This window comes from Dermochelys coriacea, chromosome 2 (assembly GCF_009764565.3).
Source record: "Dermochelys coriacea isolate rDerCor1 chromosome 2, rDerCor1.pri.v4, whole genome shotgun sequence".
NCBI lineage: Eukaryota > Metazoa > Chordata > Testudines > Dermochelyidae > Dermochelys > Dermochelys coriacea.
This window is the reverse complement of record NC_050069.1, coordinates 258,053,200-258,076,720: the sequence shown is the minus strand read 5'-3', so window position 1 is coordinate 258,076,720 and position 23,521 is coordinate 258,053,200. Positions and strand designations below refer to the sequence as shown.

General features: G+C 45.1%; 1 protein-coding gene across 5 annotated transcripts in view; it reads left to right on the top strand.

Moving 5' to 3' along the window:
• Positions 1-23,521, top strand: part of LOC119850826 (sodium channel protein type 5 subunit alpha-like) — a 320,846-nt gene that overhangs the window by 204,295 nt on the left and 93,030 nt on the right. For all 5 annotated transcript variants that reach the window (XM_043509706.1, XM_043509704.1, XM_043509702.1 and 2 more), the window contains one exon: positions 1,192-1,668. In XM_043509706.1, coding sequence (XP_043365641.1) covers positions 1,192-1,668 — 477 coding nt within the window. The remainder of the gene's footprint in view (positions 1-1,191; positions 1,669-23,521) is intronic.

Below are 23,521 nucleotides of genomic sequence, written 5' to 3'. Positions count from 1 at the left end.
CCTATATTGTCACAGTTACGTACCTAGCATCAGAAGAAAGGACTTGTAAGTAATAGAAATTCAGATTCTTTGACTAGCAGTTTTGAAGGTGATTCAAACTTTGAAAAGTTGCCCAACCTTTAGGCATCTTGAGCCTGATTTTCAGAGGAGCTGAGCAGGGCAGCTCCCAGTAATGGCAGCTGCATTGTGAATGCTCAGCACTTCTGAGATTCAGGCCTAAGGTGTTTCAGTCAGACACCGAAAAACACAAGCAGCCCAAATAAGAGGCCACTTTTGAAAGTGTTGAACTTGGAATCTTATGAAGTTATGGATCTGTAGGGTTGTTAGTTTGGTGTTTTGCCTGTATGGATTGCATATCGAATGTTTCTCAAATGTTAATTAAAGTTTTTATCACCATCTAATTTGCACTATAGTCTATATTTTAAATGTAGATCTATGACACATGATGAATGAACTTTAGATTAGGGGCAGCCTTTTCCACCCTTAAAGTCCTAAGTGAAGAGAGAGCATCCCAAATGCATTACCCATGTATATTTGCTTCTGCTACATGGCATCAGAAATCCTTAAAAGTAAAGGAAAGTGCATTTATTTCAGTATAAAAGCATTAAAACCAATGCAGATACTTGAAAGTGTTTCCAAATGTATTGCCATCACTAAGTGCAATGAACATTTAAGTCACTGTATACTGTGAAATATAAATAACAATGTAAAGCTGAATAGAAATTAAGGAAGCCCTGGAAGCATTTTTCTTACAGTATTCTATTACAGCTAAGTAGCTTCTTACCGGAAACCGTTTAGCCATACAATTAGTCTCCTTCTTTAAGCTGGAATACTAGTCATATTGTCAAGCATATTCTACAGTAATACTTGAGGATATTTTCAACTATGTCTTTTTATGAAAATTATCCTTCTCTTCTGTTTTTGAGTTTTGTTATCTGCTTTTAAATTTTTTGGAGAATCAGGACATGTTACTGTCTATGCTGAACTTTTGTTCCTGAAAATAATTTTTTTGAAAAGTCTATGGGATTCTGATTCTTACTTGCACCATTGTAAATCAGGAGTAACTCCATATGAATAGATGTTTCATTGGTGTAAGTCAGATCAGAATGAGACCCTGTAGTTTCCAAGCCTAAGTGTTAAGTTTCAAAATGATAGTACCATTGATTTTCTTTTGACTCTAATTAATTTCAGGTGCTCAACCTGTTCCTTGCCTTGCTACTGAGTTCTTTTAGTGCTGACAACCTCTCAGCACCGGATGAAGATGGAGAGATGAACAATCTGCAGCTCGCTTTTGCTCGGATCAACAGGGGGCTTCAGTATGTGAAAAACACAACATGGGATTTCTGTTGTAATTTACTTAGGCATCCAAGGACGACAGCTGAAAAGAAGGCAATGATTAAACTTGCTGCCCAGAACACAGGTGTCCTTCACAACTGTGTGAATAGCCATACCACTGCAGAGACTGGTAAAGATGTGGAGGACCACAAAGAGAACCAAGCCAACGATGGGACTGACAAAAATGGGCAGCAACTCCCAGTGATTAGTGACAATGATGATTTTCTGACCAACCCTGACCTGTCCATCTTTGTTCCCATTGCTGTGGGGGAGTCTGATATTGAAGATCAAGAAGATGAGGAGGAGCAGAGCACATTCACAGAAATGGAACAGGTAGGGAGCTAAAATGTTTGTTTGTTTGGCAGGTTTCAGAGTAGCAGCCGTGTTAGTCTGTATTCGCAAAAAGAAAAGGAGTACTTGTGGCACCTTAGAGACTAACAAGTTTATTTGAGCATAAGCTTTCGTGATGAAGTGAGCTGTAGCTCACGAAAGCTTATGCTCAAATAAATTTGTTAGTCTCTAAGGTGCCACAAGTACTCCTTTTCTGTTTGATGGCAATAGTTTATTGAGAGGACATCCATTTCCGCATCCAACTCTAGATCCATGGTTCATAATGCAAACATTTAAGACCAAATCCTGCCTTGGATATGTACTTGCCACTTTCATTAACTTCAATAGAAGTTACATGTGCATATATCCAAGGGCAAAATTCAGCCTTTAATAAGGGGATGTCTCCTATCGTTGTATGCTTTCTATATGTCTAAATTAATTATGTTAACAAGAGTAACTAAATTTCCACCCACATCCAGCCCCAATTCTCCTTTAGTTCAAATCACAGGAATATTAGAGAGGGCACTTAGGTTTAAATGAATTTTAAAGTTTAAATCAATTTAAAATGAAATTTTCCTTACATGAGGAGGGGAAAGTGGCTTGATTTGGTTTATGTAGCAGAACTTCAGCCCCAAATAGTTCTGTTTAAAGGATCTGAACCATGAAAATGCTGATGTGACCATATGTAGGAGCACGTAGTGGCTGATTTAAGAAGCAAGTTTTTGAGAAAGGCAAAAAATGAGTTAGTAACATGCCTTAGTTTGACACTATAAACTTGGGTTTCAGAGTAGCAGCCGTGTTAGTCTGTATTTGCAAAAAGAAAAGGAGTACTTGTGGCACCTTAGAGACTAACAAATTAAATTGTTTATATAAACTCACTTATTCTACAGACTTCTTAATAGAGCTGGTTGAAAAATTCTGAATGTTTTGAAATTTTGATGAAAAACAGATAAAAATCATTCCCAACAAATCCTCACCTGCCCCACACACCCTTTTTGAACCGCTCTACCTCTCTGTTTGATGGATCACAATTAATCATGTTGCAGCCAATGCCATTAGCTCTGATCTAGCACCCATTGAGGTTAATGAAAACCCATGGATTTCAGTGGGCCCTTTGCATCAAGCTGAAGTTCTTTTGGGTCTCAGAGATGTAAGGAAGAATGTCCAAACACAAGCACTATCCTTAGAGAGGTGTTACGTGAAGAAAATATAACCAAATAACCATGTAGAGAGTCACAAATAGATAAATGTTAACCTCTAATGCTTCACTATAGGGAAGCTTATTACACTCTGTCACCAACCAGTATTGCCGTATTGACTGATGAGCTGATAAAAGAGAAGATGGGGAACTAGAACTCTAAATGTTATCAAGCCATGTCATCCAAATAGACACCAGGACAATGAAATATGCAGTCAGAAAATATTTGGAAATACCTTAAAGGGTTGTTTTTCTTTTACTTTATTTAAGGGACGTGTATTAAAATCATCGGTTTCAATGAAGGTGGCATGGAAAGTAAAGTAAATTAAATCGAAACCTGAATGTGACTACTTGCTGTTTTGGCTTTGTGCATTTTGGCTTTATTCTTAACAGCAGATGTGTTGTTTAAGCTTTGATAGGTCCTGTTAGTTGCTCCCTAGTTCTAGCTAAAAGAGGACAAGTAAGCATACAAAACAAATATGTGATAGTTGCTATATAGAATGATTGCTAGTGACAAAGTTTGACATCTTTTCTCCCTCCCCCATAATAGTTGAAAATGGACAGAGTATCATGTAAGGTAAACCTCTTGTAAGGTAAACCCTAAATACAGTGGTTTAGAATATGGTGGCTTTGTTATGATTGATTAATCTGACATTATTGATTGGCTGAAATTCATGTTATTTTTCTGGAGACAGACTCTATTTCTAGCTGAGATTTGAAAAAAAAAAGTTTCTTGTCTTTCTACATCAGTTCAAGGCAGGGGGGTTTGTGGTACATCGTTAAATACTCTTGTTTGCTCATCAGAACAAAAAAGCATGTGTTCATTGACCCTTCACCTAGAAATATGTCGAGTACTATATGCCATGCTTTTCAAGCTAATAAATAATAGTGGGTACAGTTAAAACTTAAAATTTAGTCTCTTCTCATAGGAGCTTGCTGAAGTTTCACAATAGGAGCTAAGGAAAAAATTCAAAAACATTGATTTCCAGTATAGTAAGACTGCACTGCATTTTTACACATTCATGTAGCTGTTGATATCTCTCTCATAGGTAGGTACTAGCTCATTTCACGTTATTGTTGCAAGAAAATGTAGAATCAGAATTTTACTGATACGTATTAGATCTGGATGGAAAATGGAATTTCCATCCTGCAGGAAATTTTGATAGTTAGAAAGTTGTTTTCATCCCGAATTGAGATGAAAAGTCAACGTTTTTGCGGAATGGAAATTCTGAAAAATTTCTATTGAGAAACATCAAAATGTCCTTATTGAACCCTTAAGGAAAAAATGCATCACAAAAATGTGAATAATAGTGAGGAATCAGTTAAGAACATCTTACTACATACCCAAGATACCAGAATACCGCAATTGAGGAAGAAGGCCATTTTGGTTTTAAAAAAAACAACAAAACCTGACCTACTTTAGAGGGGAACTTACGGCAATTGTAATACATATATATAATGAAAAAGAAAGGGGAAGTTGATAGTAATGAATATAAATGAGAAGTTAGGAATTGCAGAATATTGATAAGGGAACCCAGGGGACACAAGGAGAAATCTATGATTAGTTGAGTTAAAGACAATAACAAGGAGTTTTTAAAATATATTGGGAAAAAAAAGTATCCTGACAATGGTATTGGTCCATTACTAGATAGAAATGATAGAATTATCAGTAATAATGCAGAAAAGGCAGAAATGTTCAATAAATATTTCTGTTCTGTATTTGGGGAAAAATAGATGATCATCATATGGTAATGATAACATTTTTTGCATTCCACTAGTATCTCTAGAGAACATTAAACAGAAACTACTAAAGTTAGACATTTTTTTAAATCAGTAGGTCCTAATAACTTGCAGCCAAGAATTTTAAAATTGCTGGTTGACGAGCTCACTGGACCATTAATGTTAATTTTCAGTTAGTTTTGGAGTACTTAGTTCCAGAAGACTGGAAGAAAGCCCATGTACTGATTTTTTAAAGGGTAACTGGAATAACCTTGGTAACTATAGGCCTGTCAGCCTGACATTGATCCTGGGCAAGATAATGGAGCAGCTGATATGGGACTCAGTTAATAAAGAATTAAAGGGGGATAATATCATTAATGCTAACCAACATGGATTTATGGAAAATAGATCCTGTCAACTAACTTGATATCTTTTTTTTTATGAGACTACAAGTTTGGTTGATAAAGATAAAAGTGTTGCCGTAATATACTTAGACTTCTGTAAACTAGCACAATGTAAATTTTACATGGCACACATTAAATGGGTAAAAACTGGTGAACTGTTAGGTTTCAATTTAATTGAAAAGGGGAATTGTTATTAAGCAGGTGTGTTTCTAGTGGGGTCCCTCAAGAATTGGTTCTTGGCCCTATGCTATTTAATATTTTTATCAGTGAGTTGGAAGATAACATAAATTGTTACTGATGACATTTACAGATGAAACACAAATTGGTGGAGTGGTAAATAATGAAAAGAACAGGCCATTGATACAAAGTAGGGATTCAACATAACTGATCGCTTCATAAGCTGGGTACAAGCCAACTATGAGATCTTATATGCCTAAATGTAAATGGATACATGTGGGAACAAAGAATGTAGACCATTCCTACAGAATGGGGGACTCTATTCTGGGAAGTAATGACTCTGAAAAAGATTTGGGGGTTGTGGTAGATAATCTGCTGAAAGTGAGCTCCCAGTGTGCTACTGTGGCCAAAAGAAGTAATGTGATTACATAAACAGGAGAATCTTGAATAGGAGTTGTGACGGGGCAAGGCCAGATGGCTATGGAAGAGTAGTGGGAGATAGATAGATTAGCTCCAGGCTAAACAAATCCCAGGTACCAGGATAAGTGAAATGGCAGCTCCTCCAAGTCAATGAAGGCACCTGTGCCAATTAAGAATTTTCCAGAAGGCAGGGAGAAAGCTAGGTTGATTGGGATACCTGAAGCCAATCAGGGGCTGGCTGAAACTAGTTAAAAGCCTCCCAGTTAGTCAAGTGGGAGTGCATGTCAGGAGCTGTGGGAAGAAGTTGTACTGTTGGAGAGGCTGAGTAGTACACACCATAACAGGTACAAGGAAGGAGGCCCTGAGGTAAGGGTGAAGTGGAGCTTGAGGAAGGGAGGGCTGCTGTGGGGGAAGTAGCCCAGGGAATTGTACATGTCATGTTTCTAAGAGGTCAGCTACCATAGCTGATACTATTAAGGTCCCTGGGCTGGAACCCGGAGCAGAGGGTGGGCCCAGGCTCCCCCTCCCATCTTTGCCCCTGATTAATGACTGAGACTGGGAGACAACAGAGACTGTGCAAGGAAGGATAACTTCTCCTCACCTTGCTCGCTGGCTTATGATGAAGATGGCTCTGTAGACTGTGACCCTTGTCTCTAGAAAAAGAAGGGTTACGTGGAGGGTCACAGTGAGCCTCTGAGGCTAGTGAAATCCACCAGGAAACGTGGGACCCATGGAGGCAAGGACAGAGCTTTTTTCACAACTGCTGTCAGGAGTGGGATTTCATTCACAGCGTGGTGGAAGAAAGAGGTTTAAAAAAAAAGTGCACTGGGGGTTTGGATTTTTTTTGTTTTGGTTTTTGTTTGTTTGCTTTGTACCACAATGGAGGAGATGATAAGAGCTATGGTACAAGTCATGGCAGCCCAGCAGGGGGTCACCCGGTTTCAGGCAATGGCACAACAGGAGTCTATGCAGCTACAGCAGGAAATCAATCAATTGTTGATGAGCCAGGCGAGCCAAGATCGTGCTCTCTTGAGAGGGGTGGTGGACCACCTGAAGATCCTCACCACCCAGGCCCAGGGGTCCGACGGGACGCAAACCCTGAGGGCCACTGGTTGTCTGCCAAAGATGACATCAAGGGATGATGTAGAGGCATATCTCCTCTCATTCGAAAGAACTGCTCAGCGTGAGGTATGGCCCCAGGAGCAGTGGGCCAGCATCCTTGCCCCTTTTTTATGTGGAGAGGCCCAGAAGACCTACTTTGACTTGCCTGCCACAGATGCCACTGACTATACCTGTCTGAAGACAGAGATCCTAGCACGAGTAGGGGTAACGGCAGCGGTAAGGGCCCAGAGGTTCCATGAGTGGAAATACCAGGAGAACAAACCCCCGAGGTCCCAGCTATTCGACCTCATACACCTCGCACAGAAGTGGTTACAGCCCAAGGTGTGCAGGCCGGAGGAGATTTTGGAAACCCTGGTCATAGACCATTACATGCGGGGACTGCCGCCAGATCTCCGCAAATGGGTAGGCGAGAACGATCCGTCCACGTACGACGAGATGATAACACTGGTAGAAAGATGGATGACAGCCAGGGGACTACCTGAGTACCCAAGGAAGGCCCCTTTCGAAGCAAGCACCCGACCCCAACCCTGGAAGGTTGGGCAGCCAAACCCCTGGGGAGTCCTAGGTGGAAGAAGGAGGAGGCCGAAAACCAGTGGGGATCCCAGAAGGAAGGGATTGGCCTGAGTGGGGGGAGCCCTGGGACTAAACCCCCAAACCCCCGGGATAGGGGAGTGATTAAAAGCAATTATAGATGTTATGCATGTGGGGAGTGGGGACACATAGCAGCACAGTGTCCCGGCACCGAGGAGCCTATGCAATGTAACTTGGGGGATTGGGAGGTCCCATGCTCCCTTATCCACCTCGTGGTGGTCGCATTAGCCCTGCATAATTACACCAGGCCAGTGAGGATAAATGGAGCAGAGACTACAGCGCTTGTGGACTCTGGGAGTGCTATTACCCTCATATCGGATAAGCTGGTAAAAAATAGTCAGCTGCTACAAGCCAAATGCGTAGCAGTGACATGCGCGCATGGGGACGTGAGCCATTACCCCACCATCCCAGTGGAGATAGAGGTTCAGGGAAACCCCATTGAGGTGACCGTGGGCGTAGTTCCTAAACTCCCATATCCTGTAGTCATTGAGAGGGACTATCCAGGGTTTGATAATTTCCTCCCCCAGAGAGGCTGGAGGGAGGTGGGACCCTGAGGACAGCGACTCATCACCGGGGCAATGTCAACCCCCGATGTTTGTTGAGATTTCTCAGGATCTGTTCTCAGCCCCCCGAAAGACCCGGAAGACAAAAAAAAGGAGAGGAAGGCCGCGAAGGCCTTGGGAACCCGGTTCCTGACCTAGGGCCAGAAGACCTCCCTAGTAGGCAGATGGATGCGAGCAGCCAACAGAGAAACTTCCATCACAGAAGGTGAGCCAGAAACTGCCCCCAGCCATGACGGTGGTGAGCCGTTGGAAGAAGCAGAAGCCGGCCCCTGGGAGCTTGGGCAGCTTAGTCCCAGGAGAGAGACTTTTGGGCAGGACCAGGCGGAGGACCCCAGATATGATAACGCCAGGAAAGAGGTGGCCAAGATTGATGGGATACCTGTGGATGGGAAGGTCCGGGGTCCCGGACCTTACTTTATAGTGAAGAAAGATCTCCTGTACCGCGTGGTGCAAATGCAGGAGCAAGAGATACAAAACTTCTGTGGCCACAAAAACATCAGAAAGCCGTATTGAGCCTCGCCCGCAGTCACCTGTTTGGAAGACACCTAAGGGTAGAGAAAACCCAGGCACGGATCCTGCGGAGGTTCTTCTGGCCAGGAGTACATGAAGATGTCTGGCGATACTGCACCTCTTGTCCGGAGTGTCAGTTACATAGCCCTCGCCCGCACTTGTGGGTTTCTTTGGTACCTCTTCCAATAATAGAGGTTCCTTTTGAATGGATAGCCATGGATCTGGTAGGGTCCCTAGAGAAGACAGCTCGGGGCCACCAACATGTGCTTATTGTACTTGACTATGCAGCCCGGTACCCGGAAGCTGTTCCCCTGCATAGCACAGCTTCCAAGACAATAGCTAAGGAGCTAGTATAGATCTTTGCCCGGGTTGGGCTACCCAAGGAGATATTGACTGATCAAGGGACACCTTTCATGTCCAAGTTGATGAAAGATCTCTGTTCATTGCTCCATGTACAAGCCCTACAGACCTCTGTATACCACCTGCAAACAGATGGCGTTGTGGAAAGTTTCAATAGGACCCTCAAGGCCATGATCAGGAAAGTGGTGAGCCGGGATGGGAAAGATTGGGATACCCTATTGCCTTACTTCATGTTCGCCATCCGGGAGGTTCTGCAAGCCTCCACGGGTTTCTCACCATTCGAACTACTATATGGGCGCCACCCTTGGGGCATATTGGATATAACCAGAGAAGCCTGGGAAGAGGAGCCAAATCCCGGAAGGAACATAGTTGAGCATGTACTTCAGATGAGAGATCGGATAGCCTGAGTTACGCCCATTGTACGGGAACACTTGGAGAGGGCACAGGAGACCCAACGAACCCATTATAACCATCAAGCGAAGCTTCAGTGGTTCCAACCAGGTGATCATATGATGGTACTGGTGCCCACAGCAGAAAGTAAACTGTTGGCCCAGTGGCAGGGACCCTACGAAATAATCGAAGCCGTGGGAGAGGTGAACTATAAAGTGCGGCAGCCAGGCTGCTGGAAATCGGAGCAAATTTACCACATCAATCTTCTAAAACCTTGGCACGATCTGGAGACATGCTTAGTCATGCAGGAGACCCTTCCCCAGGAGGATAACTTACACGAGCAAGTGAGGATATCATCTGACTTGATGCCGATCCAAAAGATCGAGGCAGCCGACATGATTAATTGCAACAAAGATGTGTTCTCTACAAAAGGAGGGTGGAAGACTGAGACCTATCACCATATCCGCACGATCCCCGGAGCCAAGGTAACATTGAGACCCTACCGAATCCCAGAAGGTAAAAGAGAAATCAAGGCCGAAGTAAAGAAAATGTTAGAATTAGGGGTTATTGAAGAATCTTACAGTCAGTGGTCCAGTCCAGTTGTTCTAGTGCCTAAACCTGACGGTGCCATGAGATTCTGTAATGACTTTCGCCGACTGAATGAAATATCCCAGTTTGATGCATACCCCATACCATGCATCGACGAACTGGTTGACCAACTGGGTAGTGCCCGATTCTTGACTACACTGGATCTGACAAAAGGGTACTGGCAGATTCCCCTGACCAAAGAAGCTAAAGAAAAGACAGCATTCTCCACCCCGGATGGGCTATTCCAGTACACTATCCTCCCTTTTGGGCTACATGGGGCCCCAGCCACATTCCAGTGCCTCATGGATAAGCTGCTGCGCCCCCATACTAGTTATGCAACTGCATACCTAGATGATGTCATCATCCATACTCCAGACTAGGGAACCCATTTGGAGAAAGTTGAGGCAGTACTGCGCACCTTAAGGCGGGCTGGCCTCACTGCTAATCCCGCTAAATGCGCCATAGGGCTAGCAGAGGCTAGGTACCTGGGATATATTGTGGGAAGGGGCATAGTGAAGCCCCAAATGAATAAGCTAGAGGCAATTCAAAACTGGCTCCGGCTGACCTGAAAGAAGCAGGTCCATGCGTTTCTAGGTGTGGTAGGCTACTACCGACGGTTTATTCCCCACTTCGCTACTAGGGCAAGTCCCCTAACGGACCTGGTGAAGGCCCGAGGTCCAGACATGGTAAAGTGGACTGACGCAGCAGAGGGGGCATTTACAGACCTTCAGACGGCCCTCTGTAATGACCCCATACTCATAGCCCTGGACTTTAACAGGGAATTTATTTTACAAACAGATGCTTCCGAGGTGGGGTTGGGAGCAGTTCTGTCGCAAATGGTGGGAGAAGAACATCCAATCCTCTACCTAAGCAGAAAGCTTCTCCCAAGAGAACAGAAATATGCAGTAGTCGAGAGAGAATGCCTTGCTGTCAAATGGGCTATGGAGACACTGCGTTATTACCTCTTAGGCCGGCGATTTACTCTTGTGACAGACCATGCACCCCTCCAGTGGATGCAGCGGAATAAGGAAAAGAATGCAATGGTCACCAGGTGGTTCTTATCCCTCCAACCATTCCAGTTCCGCATACGGCACAGGGCTGGATGCCACCATGGCACCGCTGATGGTCTGTCACGAGCATACTGCCTGGCGTCCCAAGTTGCCCAACTCTATGGTGTTGAGCAGAGGGGAGGGATATGTGACGGGGCAATGCCAGATGGCTATGGAAGAGTACTGGGAGATAGACATATTAGCTCCAGGCTAAACAAATCCCTAGTACCAGGATAAGTGAAATGGCAACTGTTCCAGGTCAATTAAGACACGTGGAGCCAATTAAGAACTTTCCAGAAGGCAGGGAGAAGGCTAGGTTGATTGGGACACCTGAAGCCAATCAGGGGCTGGCTGAATCTAGTTAAAAGCCTCCCAGTTAGTCAGGTGGGTGTGCATGTCAGGAGCTGTGGGAAGAAGTTGTACTGTTGGAGAGGCTGAGTAGTACACACTATATCAGGTACAAGGAAGGAGGCCCTGAGATAAGGATGAAATGGAACTTGAGGAAGTGAGGGCTGCAGCCCAGGGAATTGTACATGTCATGTTTCTAAAAGGTCAGCTACCATAGCTGATACTATTAAGGTCCCTGGGCTGGAACCCGGAGTAGAGGGTGGGCCCGGGTTCTCCCCTCCCCCCGCCCCCACCTTTGCCCCCTGATTAATGACTGAGACTGGGAGACAACAGAGACTGTGCAAGGAAGGATAACTTCTCCTCACCTCCCTCGCTGGCTTATGATGAAAATGGCTCTGTAGACTGTGACCCTTGTCTCTAGAGAGAGAGAGAAGGGTTACATGGAGGGTCACAGTGAGCCTCTGAGGCTAGCGAAATCCGCCAGGAAACGCGGGACCCACGGAGGCAAGGACAGAGCTTTTTTGCAGAGTAGAGAAGTTATAGAGGAGGGTTAGACTCGAGTTCAGTCTATTTAGCTTAACAAAGATAAGGTTAAAGGCTGACTTTGTTAGACTACAGGTATCTATCCAGAGGGCCACCATGAAGCCTAGGCACTGCTTAAGCCAGGGACAGGCAAACTTTTTGGCCTGAGGGCCGCATCGGGTTTCTGAAATTGTATGGCGGGCCGGTTAGGGGAGGCTCTGCCTCCTGAAACAGCCAGGTGTGGCCCAGCCCGCCGCCTATCCAACCCCTCCCGGACTCCCTGCCTCATCCAACACCCCCTGTTTCCTGATGACCCCCTGGGGGCCTCTGCCCCATCCACCCCCACCCTGCTCTCAGTCCCCTGACCACCCCAGACCCCCCCGCCCCTAACTGCCCCCAGCTGCCCCATCCAACCCGCCCTCCTTCCTGACTGCCCCCCGGGACCCCTGCCCCATCCAACCACCCCTTCTCCCTGACTGCCCCCGGACCCCTCGCCTCTAACTTCCCCCTGCCCCTAACTGCCACCCACCACCCCATTCAACCCCCCTCTCCTTCCTGAATGCCCCCCCGGGACCCCTGCCCCATCCACCCCCCCTGCTCCCTGCCCCCTGACCACCCCCCGCTGCCCCATCCATCCCCTCCTCTCCTTCCTGACTGCCCTCAACCCCCATTCCCTGCCCTCTGACCACCCCGACCCCTATCCACACCCCTGACCACCCCGCGAACTCCCCTGTCCTCTATCCAACCCCCCCTCTGCTCCCTGCCCCCTTACCATACTGCCTGGAGCACCAGTGGCAGGCAGAGCATTGTGTGGCTGCGGGGGTGGGGGGAAAACCTCCCAGGAGCTTGCCAGGAGCTCAGGAGCCAAGCAGGACGGTCCCGCGGGCTGGATGTGGCCCACGGGCCGTAGTTTGCCCACCTCTGGTTTAAGTCCTAAATTTCATTATTGGTCAAGGATAAAATCCTGGCATTTCCTGACTGTGAACATAATTTTTTATTGGAAAAAATCCAAATCTACCTTAAGACAATATGCAAAAATTTTTATAGAGAAATTATGCAAGTGTGTGGAGAAATGAGTTTTCAATGATGATTTGACAGGTTTTTTGAATGTCATAGAATCATAGAGTCATAGAAGATTAGGGTTGGAAGAGACCTCAGGAGGTCATCTAGTCCAACCCCCTGCTCAAAGCAAGACCAACCCCAACTAAACCATCTCGGTCAGGGCTTTGTCAAGCCAGGCCTTAAAAACTTTTAAAGATGGAGATTCTGCCACATACGTAAGTAACCCATTCCAGTGCTTCACCACCCTCCTAGTGAAATAGTTTTTCCTAATATCCAACCTAGACCTCCTCCATTGCAACTTGAGACCATTGCTTCTTGTTCTGTCATCTGCCACCACTGAGAACAGCCTAGCTCCATCCTCTTTGGAACCCCTCTTTAGGTAGCTGCAAATCCCCCCTCACTCTTCTCTTCTGCAAACTAAATAAGCCAAGTTCCCTCAGTCTCTCCTCATAAGTCATGTGTCCCAGCCCCCTAATCATTTTCGTTGCCCTCCGCTGGACTCTTTCCAATTTATCCACATCCTTGCTGTAGTGGGGGGCCCAAAACTGGATGCAGTACTCCATATGTGGCCTCACCAGTGCTGAATAGAGGGGAATAATCACTTCCCTCGATCTGCTGGCAACACTCCTACTAATGCAGACCAATATTCCAAGGGCACACTGTTGACTCGTATCCAGCTTCTCATGCACGGTAATCCCCAGGTTCTTTTCTGCAGAACTGCCGCTTTGCCAGTCCGTCCCTAGCCTGTAGTAGTACATGGGATTCTTCCTTCCTAAGTGCAGGACTCTGCATTTGTCTTTGTTGAACCTCATCAGATTTCTTTTGGCCCAATCCTCCAATTTGTTTGTCACTCTGGACCCTATCTCTACCCTCCAGAATACCTACTTCTTCCCCGCAGCATAGTGTCATTCGCAGACTTGCTGAGGGTGCAATCCATCCCTTCATCATCATGAATATGTTGAACAAAACTGACCCCAGGACCAACCCCTGGGGCACTCCACTTGATACTAGCTGTCAACTAGACATTGAGCCATTGATCACTACCTGTTGAGCCTGTCGATCTTGCCAGCTTTCTATCCACCTTATAGTCCATTCATCCAGCCCATACTTCTTTAACTTGCTGGCAAGAATACTGTTAGAGACCGTATCAAAATCTTTGCCGAAGTCAACATATATCATGTCCACTACTTTCCCCATATCCACAGAGCCAGTTATCTCCTCATAGAAGGCAATCAGGTTGGTCAGGCATGACTTGCCTTTGGTGAATCCATGCTGACTGTTCCCGATCACCTTCCTCTCCTCCAAGTGCTTCAAAATGGATTCCTTGAGCACCTGCTCCATGATTTTTCCAGGGATTGAGGTGAGGCTGATGGGTCTGTAGTTCCCCATATTCTCCTTCTTTCCTTTTTTAAAGACGGGCACTATATTTGCCTTTTTCCAGTCTCCCGGGATCTTCCCTGATTGCCATGAGTTTTCAAAGATAATGGCCAATGGCTCTGCAATCCCATCACCCAACTCTCTCAGCACCCTTGGATGCATTGCATCCGGCCCCATGCACTTGTGCCTGTACAGCTTTTCTAAATAGTCTTTAACCTGTTCTTTCACTACTGAGGGCTGCTCACCTCCTCCCCATACTGTGCTGCCCAATGCAGCAGTCTTGGGAGCTGACGTTGTCTGTGAAGACCGAGGCAAAAAAAACATTGAGTACTTCAGCTTTTTCCACGTCATCTGTCACTAGTTTGCCTCTCCCATTCAGTAAGGGTCCCACACTTTCCCATAACTTCTTCTTGTTGCTAACATGCCTGTAGAAACCTTTCTTGTTACCTTTCACATTCCTTGCTAGCTGCAACTCCAATTGTACTTTGGCCATCCTGATTACATCCCTGCATGCTCGAGCAATATTTTTATACTCCTCCCTAGTCATCTGTCCAAGTTTCCACTTCTTGTAAGCTTCCTTTTTGTGTTTAAGCTCACTGAAGATTTCTCTGTTAAGCCAAGCTGGTCGCCTGTCTTATTTGCTGTTCTTTCTGCACATTGGGATGGTTTGTTCCTTCGTCCCAATAAGGTTTCTTTAAAATACAGCCAGCAATCCTGGACTCCTTTCCCCATCATATTAGCCTCCAAGGAGATCCTGCTCATCAGTTCCCTGAGGGAGTCAAAGTCTGCTTTTCTGAAGTCCATGGTCCATATTTTGCTGCTCTCCTTCCTTCTTTTTGTCAGAATCCTGAACTCGATCAACTCATGGTCACTGCTGCCCAGGTTGCCATCCACTTCTACTTCCCCTACCAATTCTTCCCTGTTTGTGAGCAGCAGGTCAAGAGGAGTATGGCCCGTAGTTGGTTCCTCCAGCACTTGCACCAGGAAGTTGTCCCTAACACTCTCCAAAAACTTCCTGGATTGTCTGTGCACTGCTGTATTGTTTTCCCAGCAGATGTTAGGGTGATTGAAGTCCCCCATGAGAAACAGGGCCTGTGATCTGGAAACTTCTGTTAGTTGTCTGAAGAAAGCCTTGTCTACCTCATCCTCCTGGTCTGGTGGTCTATAGCAGATGCCCACCACGACATCACCTTTGTTGCTCTTAACCCAAAAGAGACTCAATGGGCTTTTCTCCAGTTTCATACAGAGCTCTGAGTAATCATACTGCTCTCTTACATACAGTGCAACTCCTTCCTTTTTCTCCCCCGCCTGTCCTTCCTGAACAGTTTATATCCATCCATGACAGTGCTCCAGTCATGTGAATTACCCCACCAAGTGTAAAAGTGCCATTTACTTTTATTCAAATAGTGAACAATTGGCACTAAAACCATTTCATTTTACACTGAACTAAGTTATATAGATATATAGTATAGATGTATTGACTAGTTTAGATTGGTCTCTGTGGGACAGTTCCACAACTGGTGTAATTCAGCATAACTCAATTTACCCCAGCTGTGGATCTGGCTCTCCATCTGTAGGAAACACTCACTTCCAAGTCAGAGGGATTCTATGATTATTTCCTCAAAACACTAATAAATCACCTTTGCACAGGTGTAACTAACGACAAATGGTGCAAGACAGTGGAGAAGTAGACGCATTTCTGGTTTTGACAGTGCCTGTTCCAGCTCCGTATGTTGTGTTAACCCACAAAAAATATCTTGTTCACAACACAGGTTACTGAAGAGGAAGAGGAAATGGTATGACTTGCGGTTTAGTATTCAAGCCTCATTCACAGGATTGATAGCATCAGGCATTATAACTGTGATAACTTCATTTTTCTGACAAACCTATCAGAAGCTGGGAAATAAGCTTCCCCATTCATGTTGCACTTTTAAAGCTTTGATCATGTTACACTCCCAGATTCCACACTACTCCTTATCCTAACAAATGTCTGTGTTCCCATGATAACCACAGTAAATCGTGCAAAGAGAAATCGAGAAATTCAAATGCAATTTACGTGAGTATATTGAAAGACCCACAGTTATGGCTAAATATCTCCTTGCGTTGAGGGCATTATATACAAATGAAACAAGAGCTCCTTGGGGGAGTTTGTTATGCATTCAAATCTATTCTAACTTTTCCCTAACTGTAATCCATTTTTTAAATATTTAACAATTTTAGAATGGGTGGGGAGAATGATTGTGTGCTTGTCTGTCTGAAGAAGGATGCTTAGAGAAGAAAATGTCTGTCTTCACTTGAAAGATGCTGGTTGAAGAGGAATTTAGTGGTCACAGTTTGGCAGAGTTGCTAGAACCTTGCTTTATTTTCTCCTGTTAGTGGATTTTATTGTTGTTGCCTGGGAGAGGAGGTAAAGGAAGTATCTACATCAGCATTTATTAATGAATATTCCTGTCTGACATCCATGACAAGGAAGCCCACAGATCTGACCACTCATTGCATCCTGTGGGGCTTCCAGCAATGAAGTAGAGTGTCTGTAGCAGAGTCACTGGAGATGTGCATTAGAGGGGGGGAAAGCAATTTTGATGGCGAATGGCTACGCAGGTGGTGTCGGAGAGAAGGCTTTGGATTCTTTGACCATGGGATGGTGTTCCATGAAGGAGGAGTGCTGGGCAGAGACGGGCTCCATCTTACGAAGAGAGGGAAGAACATCTTTGCCAGCAGGCTGGCTAACCTAGTGAGGAGGGCTTTAAACTAGGTTCACCGGGGGAAGGAGACCAAAGCCCTGAGGTAAGTGGGAAAGCGGGATACCAGGAGGAAGCACAGGCAGGAAGGTCTGTGAGGGGAGGGCTCCTGCCTCAGACTGGGAATGAGGGGCGATCAACAGGTTATCTCAAGTGCTTATATACAAATGCACAAAGCCTTGGAAACAAGCAGGGAGAACTGGAGGTCCTGGTGATGTCAAGGAATTATGACGTGATTGGAATAACAGAGACTTGGTGGGATAACTCACATGACTGGAGTACAGTCATGGATGGTTATAAACTGTTCAGGAAGGACAGGCAGGGCAGAAAAGGTGGGGGAGTAGCACTGTATGTAAGGGAGCAGTATGACTGCTCAGAGCTCCGGTACGAAACTGTGGAAAAACCTGAGTGTCTCTGGATTAAGTTTAGAAGTGTGTGCAACAAGAGTGATGTCATGGTGGGAGTCTGCTATAGACCACCGGACCAGGGGGATGAGGTGGATGAGGCTTTCTTCCGGCAACTCACGGAAGCTACTAGATCGCATGCCCTGATTCTCATGGGTGACTTTAATTTTCCTGATATCTGCTGGGAGAGCAATACAGCGGTGCATAGACAATCCAGGAAGTTTTTGGAAAGCGTAGGGGACAATTTCCTGGTGCAAGTGCTAGGGGAGCCAACTAGGGGGAGCGCTTTTCTTGACCTGCTGCTCACAAACCGGGTAGAATTAGTGGGGGAAGCAAAAGTGGATGGGAATCTGGGAGGCAGTGACCATGAGTTGGTGGAGTTCAGGATCCTGACGCAGGGAAGAAAGGTAAGCAGCAGGATACGGACCCTGGACTTCAGGAAAGCAGACTTTGACTCCCTCAGGGAACAGATGGCCAGGATCCCCTGGGGGACTAACATGAAAGGGAAGGGAGTCCAGGAGAGCTGGCTGTATTTCAAGGAATCCCTGTTGAGGTTACAGGGACAAACCATCCCGATGAGTCGAAAGAATAGTAAATATGGCAGGCGACCAGCTTGGCTTAATGGTGAAATCCTAGCGGATCTTAAACATAAAAAAGAAGCTTACAAGAAGTGGAAGGTTGGACATATGACCAGGGAAGAGTATAAAAATATTGCTCGGGCATGTAGGAAAGATATCAGGAGGGCCAAATCGCACCTGGAGCTGCAGCTAGCAAGAGATGTCAAGAGTAACAAGAAGGGTTTCTTCAGGTATGTTGGCAACAAGAAGAAAGCCAAGGAAAGTGTGGGCCCCTTACTGAATGAGGGAGGCAAGCTAGTGACAGAGGATGTGGAAAAAGCTAATGTACTCAATGCTTTTTTTGCCTCTGTTTTCACTAACAAGGTCAGCTCCCAGACTGCTGTGCTGGGCAACACAAAACGGGGAAGAGATGGCCAGCCCTCTGTAGAGATAGAGGTGGTTAGGGACTATTTAGAAAAGCTGGACGTGCACAAGTCCATGGGGCCGGACGAATTGCATCCGAGAGTGCTGAAGGAATTGGCGGCTGTGATTGCAGAGCCCTTGGCCATTATCTTTGAAAACTCGTGGCGAACGGGGGAAGTCCCGGATGACTGGAAAAAGGCTAATGTAGTGCCCATCTTTAAAAAAGGGAAGAAGGAGGATCCTGGGAACTACAGGCCGGTCAGCCTCACCTCAGTCCCTGGAAAAATCATGGAGCAGGTCCTCAAAGAATCAATCCTGAAGCACTTAGAGGAGAGGAAAGTGATCAGGAACAGTCAGCATGGATTCACCAAGGGAAGGTCATGCCTGACTAATCTAATCGCCTTTTATGATGAGATTACTGGTTCTGTGGATGAAGGGAAAGCAGTGGATGTATTGTTTCTTGACTTTAGCAAAGCTTTTGACACGGTCTCCCACAGCATTCTTGTCAGCAAGTTAAGGAAGTATGGGCTGGATGAATGCACTATAAGGTGGGTAGAAAGCTGGCTAGATTGTCGGGCTCAACGGGTAGTGATCAATGGCTCCATGTCTAGTTGGCAGCCGGTGTCAAGTGGAGTGCCCCAGGGGTCGGTCCTGGGGCCCGTTTTGTTCAATATCTTCATAAATGACCTGGAGGATGGTGTGGATTGCACTCTCAGCAAATTTGCGGATGATACTAAACTGGGAGGAGTGGTAGATACGCTGGAGGGGAGGGATAGGATACAGAAGGACCTAGACAAATTGGAGGATTGGGCCAAAAGAAATCTAATGAGGTTCAATAAGGATAAATGCAGGGTCCTGCACTTAGGATGGAAGAATCCAATGCACCGCTACAGACTAGGGACCGAATGGCTCGGCAGCAGTTCTGCGGAAAAGGACCTAGGGGTGACAGTGGACGAGAAGCTGGATATGAGTCAGCAGTGTGCCCTTGTTGCCAAGAAGGCCAATGGCATTTTGGGATGTATAAGTAGGGGCATAGCGAGCAGATCGAGGGACGTGATCGTTCCCCTCTATTCGACACTGGTGAGGCCTCATCTGGAGTACTGTGTCCAGTTTTGGGCCCCACACTACAGGAAGGATGTGGATAAATTGGAAAGAGTACAGCGAAGGGCAACAAAAATGATTAGGGGTCTAGAGCACATGACTTATGAGGAGAGGCTGAGGGAGCTGGGATTGTTTAGTCTGCAGAAGAGAAGAATGAGGGGGGATTTGATAGCTGCTTTCAACTACCTGAAAGGGGGTTTCAAAGAGGATGGCTCTAGACTGTTCTCAATGGTAGCAGATGACAGAACGAGGAGTAATGGTCTCAAGTTGCAATGGGGGAGGTTTAGATTGGATATTAGGAAAAACTTTTTCACTAAGAGGGTGGTGAAACACTGGAATGCGTTACCTAGGGAGGTGGTAGAATCTCCTTCCTTAGAGGTTTTTAAGGTCAGGCTTGACAAAGCCCTGGCTGGGATGATTTAACTGGGACTTGGTCCTGCTTTGAGCAGGGGGTTGGACTAGATGACCTTCTGGGGTCCCTTCCAACCCTGATATTCTATGATTCTATGATTCTATGATGCATCTCGTAAAAGGTTGAGTGCAAGAAGAGATTTTTCTCTACATACGGGAGACATTTAAAATTTCCTCTCTGTGAAGCCAATTACCACTGTGATTAACCTATTATAATGTGGAATGTTTAGAATTTTGACGTATTTGTCTTAGAAGTAAACACCTCATTTACTTCTGTGCTTCCAAAGTGCATTATTGAAAGTATTAACACAGTGGGCCAAATCTTGTAGTCCTTTTCAAGGCAAAGCGCCTATTAAAGACATTGGACCATACTCTGTTCAACGTGTGTTGCTGAAAATCCAGTGTCAGCTGGCGTAATTGAGATGCTAATGACACTTTGCCTAAATCAGGAATGCAAGATTGGATGCAACATTGCTAGAGAGTAGGTATTTTTTGGTGCAATCCAATCCTTCTGTCTTCCAGAGCCTTCACATCAAGGGTGAGTATCGGAATACTCTGCTGGAAGGGACAAAAAAGCCACTTTCAAGAAACCCTTCACAGTTAAGTAAAACTGCACCATGTTGTTAAGTGTGGCATCCTGAAAGTTCAAATATTACGAAATCCTTCTACAACTGTATTTTCTATTCAATGCATTAGGAAAAGTTTTAATTTCAATTGGCATTTCTATTATCTCAGCCAATGCTGGCAGCAGCCATCTTGCTGAAAGGTACCAATTTGTGACACTCTCAGTATGAGAACCTGTAATAACCTTGTACACCTGCGACACCTTAATCTCCCTTTTGTAACTGAGATGCACTGACAGTAAAGAAATATGGAAGAGACATGCTTGCAGCCTATGCATATGGCAGAGAAAGAAAACAAAAATCTTCACAGATTCTATAGTGGAACAGAAAATGACAGGTAGGACTTAGGTCCAGAAAATTTGGTTGTGTAGGAGATGCCCCCTCCCCATCGAAACTTAATGGAGCTGTCTTTCTGTCATGTATTTTTAGGTGCCAGTCATTGTAGCATTCCCACCCAGTGCTTTAAGAGACAGAGACAAAACCCCCCACTCCTCATTAGTTTAACCCTATGATGGGAGCAAGAATCCCATAGTAAGTCATCTGTTTATTCTCCCAGATACACTTGGGGTCCAATTGTCCATTGTATGAAAGCAAACTGATAATAAATATTATTTCAGTACCTTTGAGACAGAGAAGTCCAAATACTGATTGTCCTCTGAGGAGTAAAAAAGTGTGTCCATATAGTTCAACTATTTTAATCTGCATCTTGTGATGCAGCAGAGCAGGGTCACAATAAGTATCTGGTTGCATTCTTTTCACATTGTCTTTTCAAGCACTAATTTTGGCTCCCTGAAGGATTAAATCATAGAAATCATTTTCTAAACCTCTGTAAAGTCCGTTCAGAGCCCTTAATACATGTGACATCAAAACTCGCGGTGCTGAAATAATGGGAAGAGATCAAGGAGACATTAAATTGTTCCACCATCTTAATCTGCAAAATACAGCCATCTCACTAACAAGACCATATAGGAAATTACCTTAAACTTACCATGTTAAAAGGTTTTAGAAATCAAAATGGGCCTGATCCACGCCCCTTCTGTGTCCCCTTTTGCACCACTCCACATGCTACCTGGGGTTCTTCTTCAACTTTGACCCTACTGCTCCCTCCAGCAGAGAGTGCAGCTTGTCTGAAACAGCATCTGGCTCAGTGTCTCTGCAATACTCTTAGACTACATCTACTCTGCATGCTTCTCTTGGCAGTTTGTAGACTATGTACTCAGACTATGACACCCTAGAACAGGTTGGAGTAGCCATGTAGATGGTGAGGCATTGCTTCGGTGAGTAGAGTACAGACAAATCGCACCTGAGTTCATCCCTACACAGCTCTCTACTCACCCAGGCGGTGCCTTCATACCTACACTGCTGCTTTCAGCCATGTAGTGTCATGCTGCCTGTCACAGGCAAAGACTATAGCAGGGAGAAGGCAGCTGGGAAATGGTCCACCCAGCTCCCCATTTCTAGAGCCCCACTATGGCTGCCTTGTGTCACCCTGATTTTGCAAAGAAGCTGAAAAGCCAACAGCTCAAGCCACCTGAGGATTGAATCTCACCTGAATGGGGAGATCCTTACATAGCATCAAATTGCTGTAGTTGCTGCTAGGCCATCCCATCCCAGGATGTAGTATCTGGTGCAGGGAGTGTTGTCTGAGAAAATGTGGCATACCTTTGCCCATTCCCCTGGAATCCTGCACAGTTCCAGCAGGGACTGATTTTGCTGTCTTCCTAGTTTCTTGTCTGTGTAACTGCACTGACTCCAATGGTGTAACATAATACCTGATTTACCCTGGTGTCAGAATCAATCCTATTGACTTCCATCGGAACTGAGCTGCTAATACCAGTATTGTACTGAGCCCACCCAGAATCCCAAACTGGTGTAAGTTACACTCATTTTGCACACCCACTGAATACCAAATTGGTCCAGGTGACTCTACTTCACTACTTACATTTATTTTCTGACCCATGATTTTCCCCTTACACCTGTGGCTAGATCCTACTATAAGTTGCATGAGGGCAACTCTCATTGAAGTCAGTGGGAGTTTCATAGGCCCCCAGTGTCTAATTTACGACATCAATAGATCTGGCTGGAAACCAGAATTTCCATTCCCCAGGAAATTCTGACATTTTGAGTAAAAAATTCCCATGAGACAAGGTGGGTGAAGTAATGTCTTTTATTGGACCAGCTTCTGCTGAGAGAAGCTTTTGAACTTACACAGAGTCCTTCTTCAGGTCTTGTAACTATCAACATGTTTTGTTTTGTTAATGTGGAAACAAAATATAATATAATATATAATATTAAAAATAATATTTAATATAATAAAAAGGTTGAAACAAAATGAAACTCTAATGTCAAAGCAAAACATTTTGACATTATCAAAATGAAATGAGAATGCAGAACATTTCATCAGAATTGATGCATTCCCACAACCCATTTCAATTTTGATGAAAAACTGTTCCATCAAAAGAGTTTGGACCAGCTCTAGTCATCAGCTTTGAATCTAAATGTAAAGGGGCACAAGTTGATGTAAACTTACCAGCTGAGGAAAAATGCCTGGAAAGTTAGGTGCAAGCAAATTAGTGTGGCCTCGAGGAATAATTTGAACTTAATTGGCAAATATTAAACAACAAAATCTTTACATTTGTTTTCACATTCACATATGTGTAGAAATTTAGATTTGTTACATCAGCAGACAGAACTAGAAGACTTGCTGTCAGTCTCTTCATTGATGTGATTAGAGCAGTCGCACTGCTAACAAAGGTTTTAGAGTGCTTATTTAGTATAAGATGTCTGGAAATCTATTTCTCCAAAGCATAATGCCTAAGATCCATGAAACACTGAAGGGCAATTAAAAAAAAAAGCCTGGCACTGAAAGAACTGATATCAGGTATAGCTGACTTGACAACATGCATTTGGAGAGAAGGCTTTGGATTCTTTGACCATGGGATGGTGTTCCAAGAAGGAGGAGTGCTAGATAGAGACGGGCTTCACCTAACGAAGAGGGGGAAGAGCATCTTTGAAAGCAGGCTGGCTAACCTAATGAGGAGGGCTTTAAACTAGGTTCACTGTGGGAAGGAGACCAAAGCCCTGAGATAAGTGGGGAAGTGGGATGCTGGGAGGAAGCACGAGAAGGAGAGCACAAGATGGGAGGGCTCCTGCCTCATACTGAGAAAGCAGGACGATCAGCGAGTTATCTTAAGTG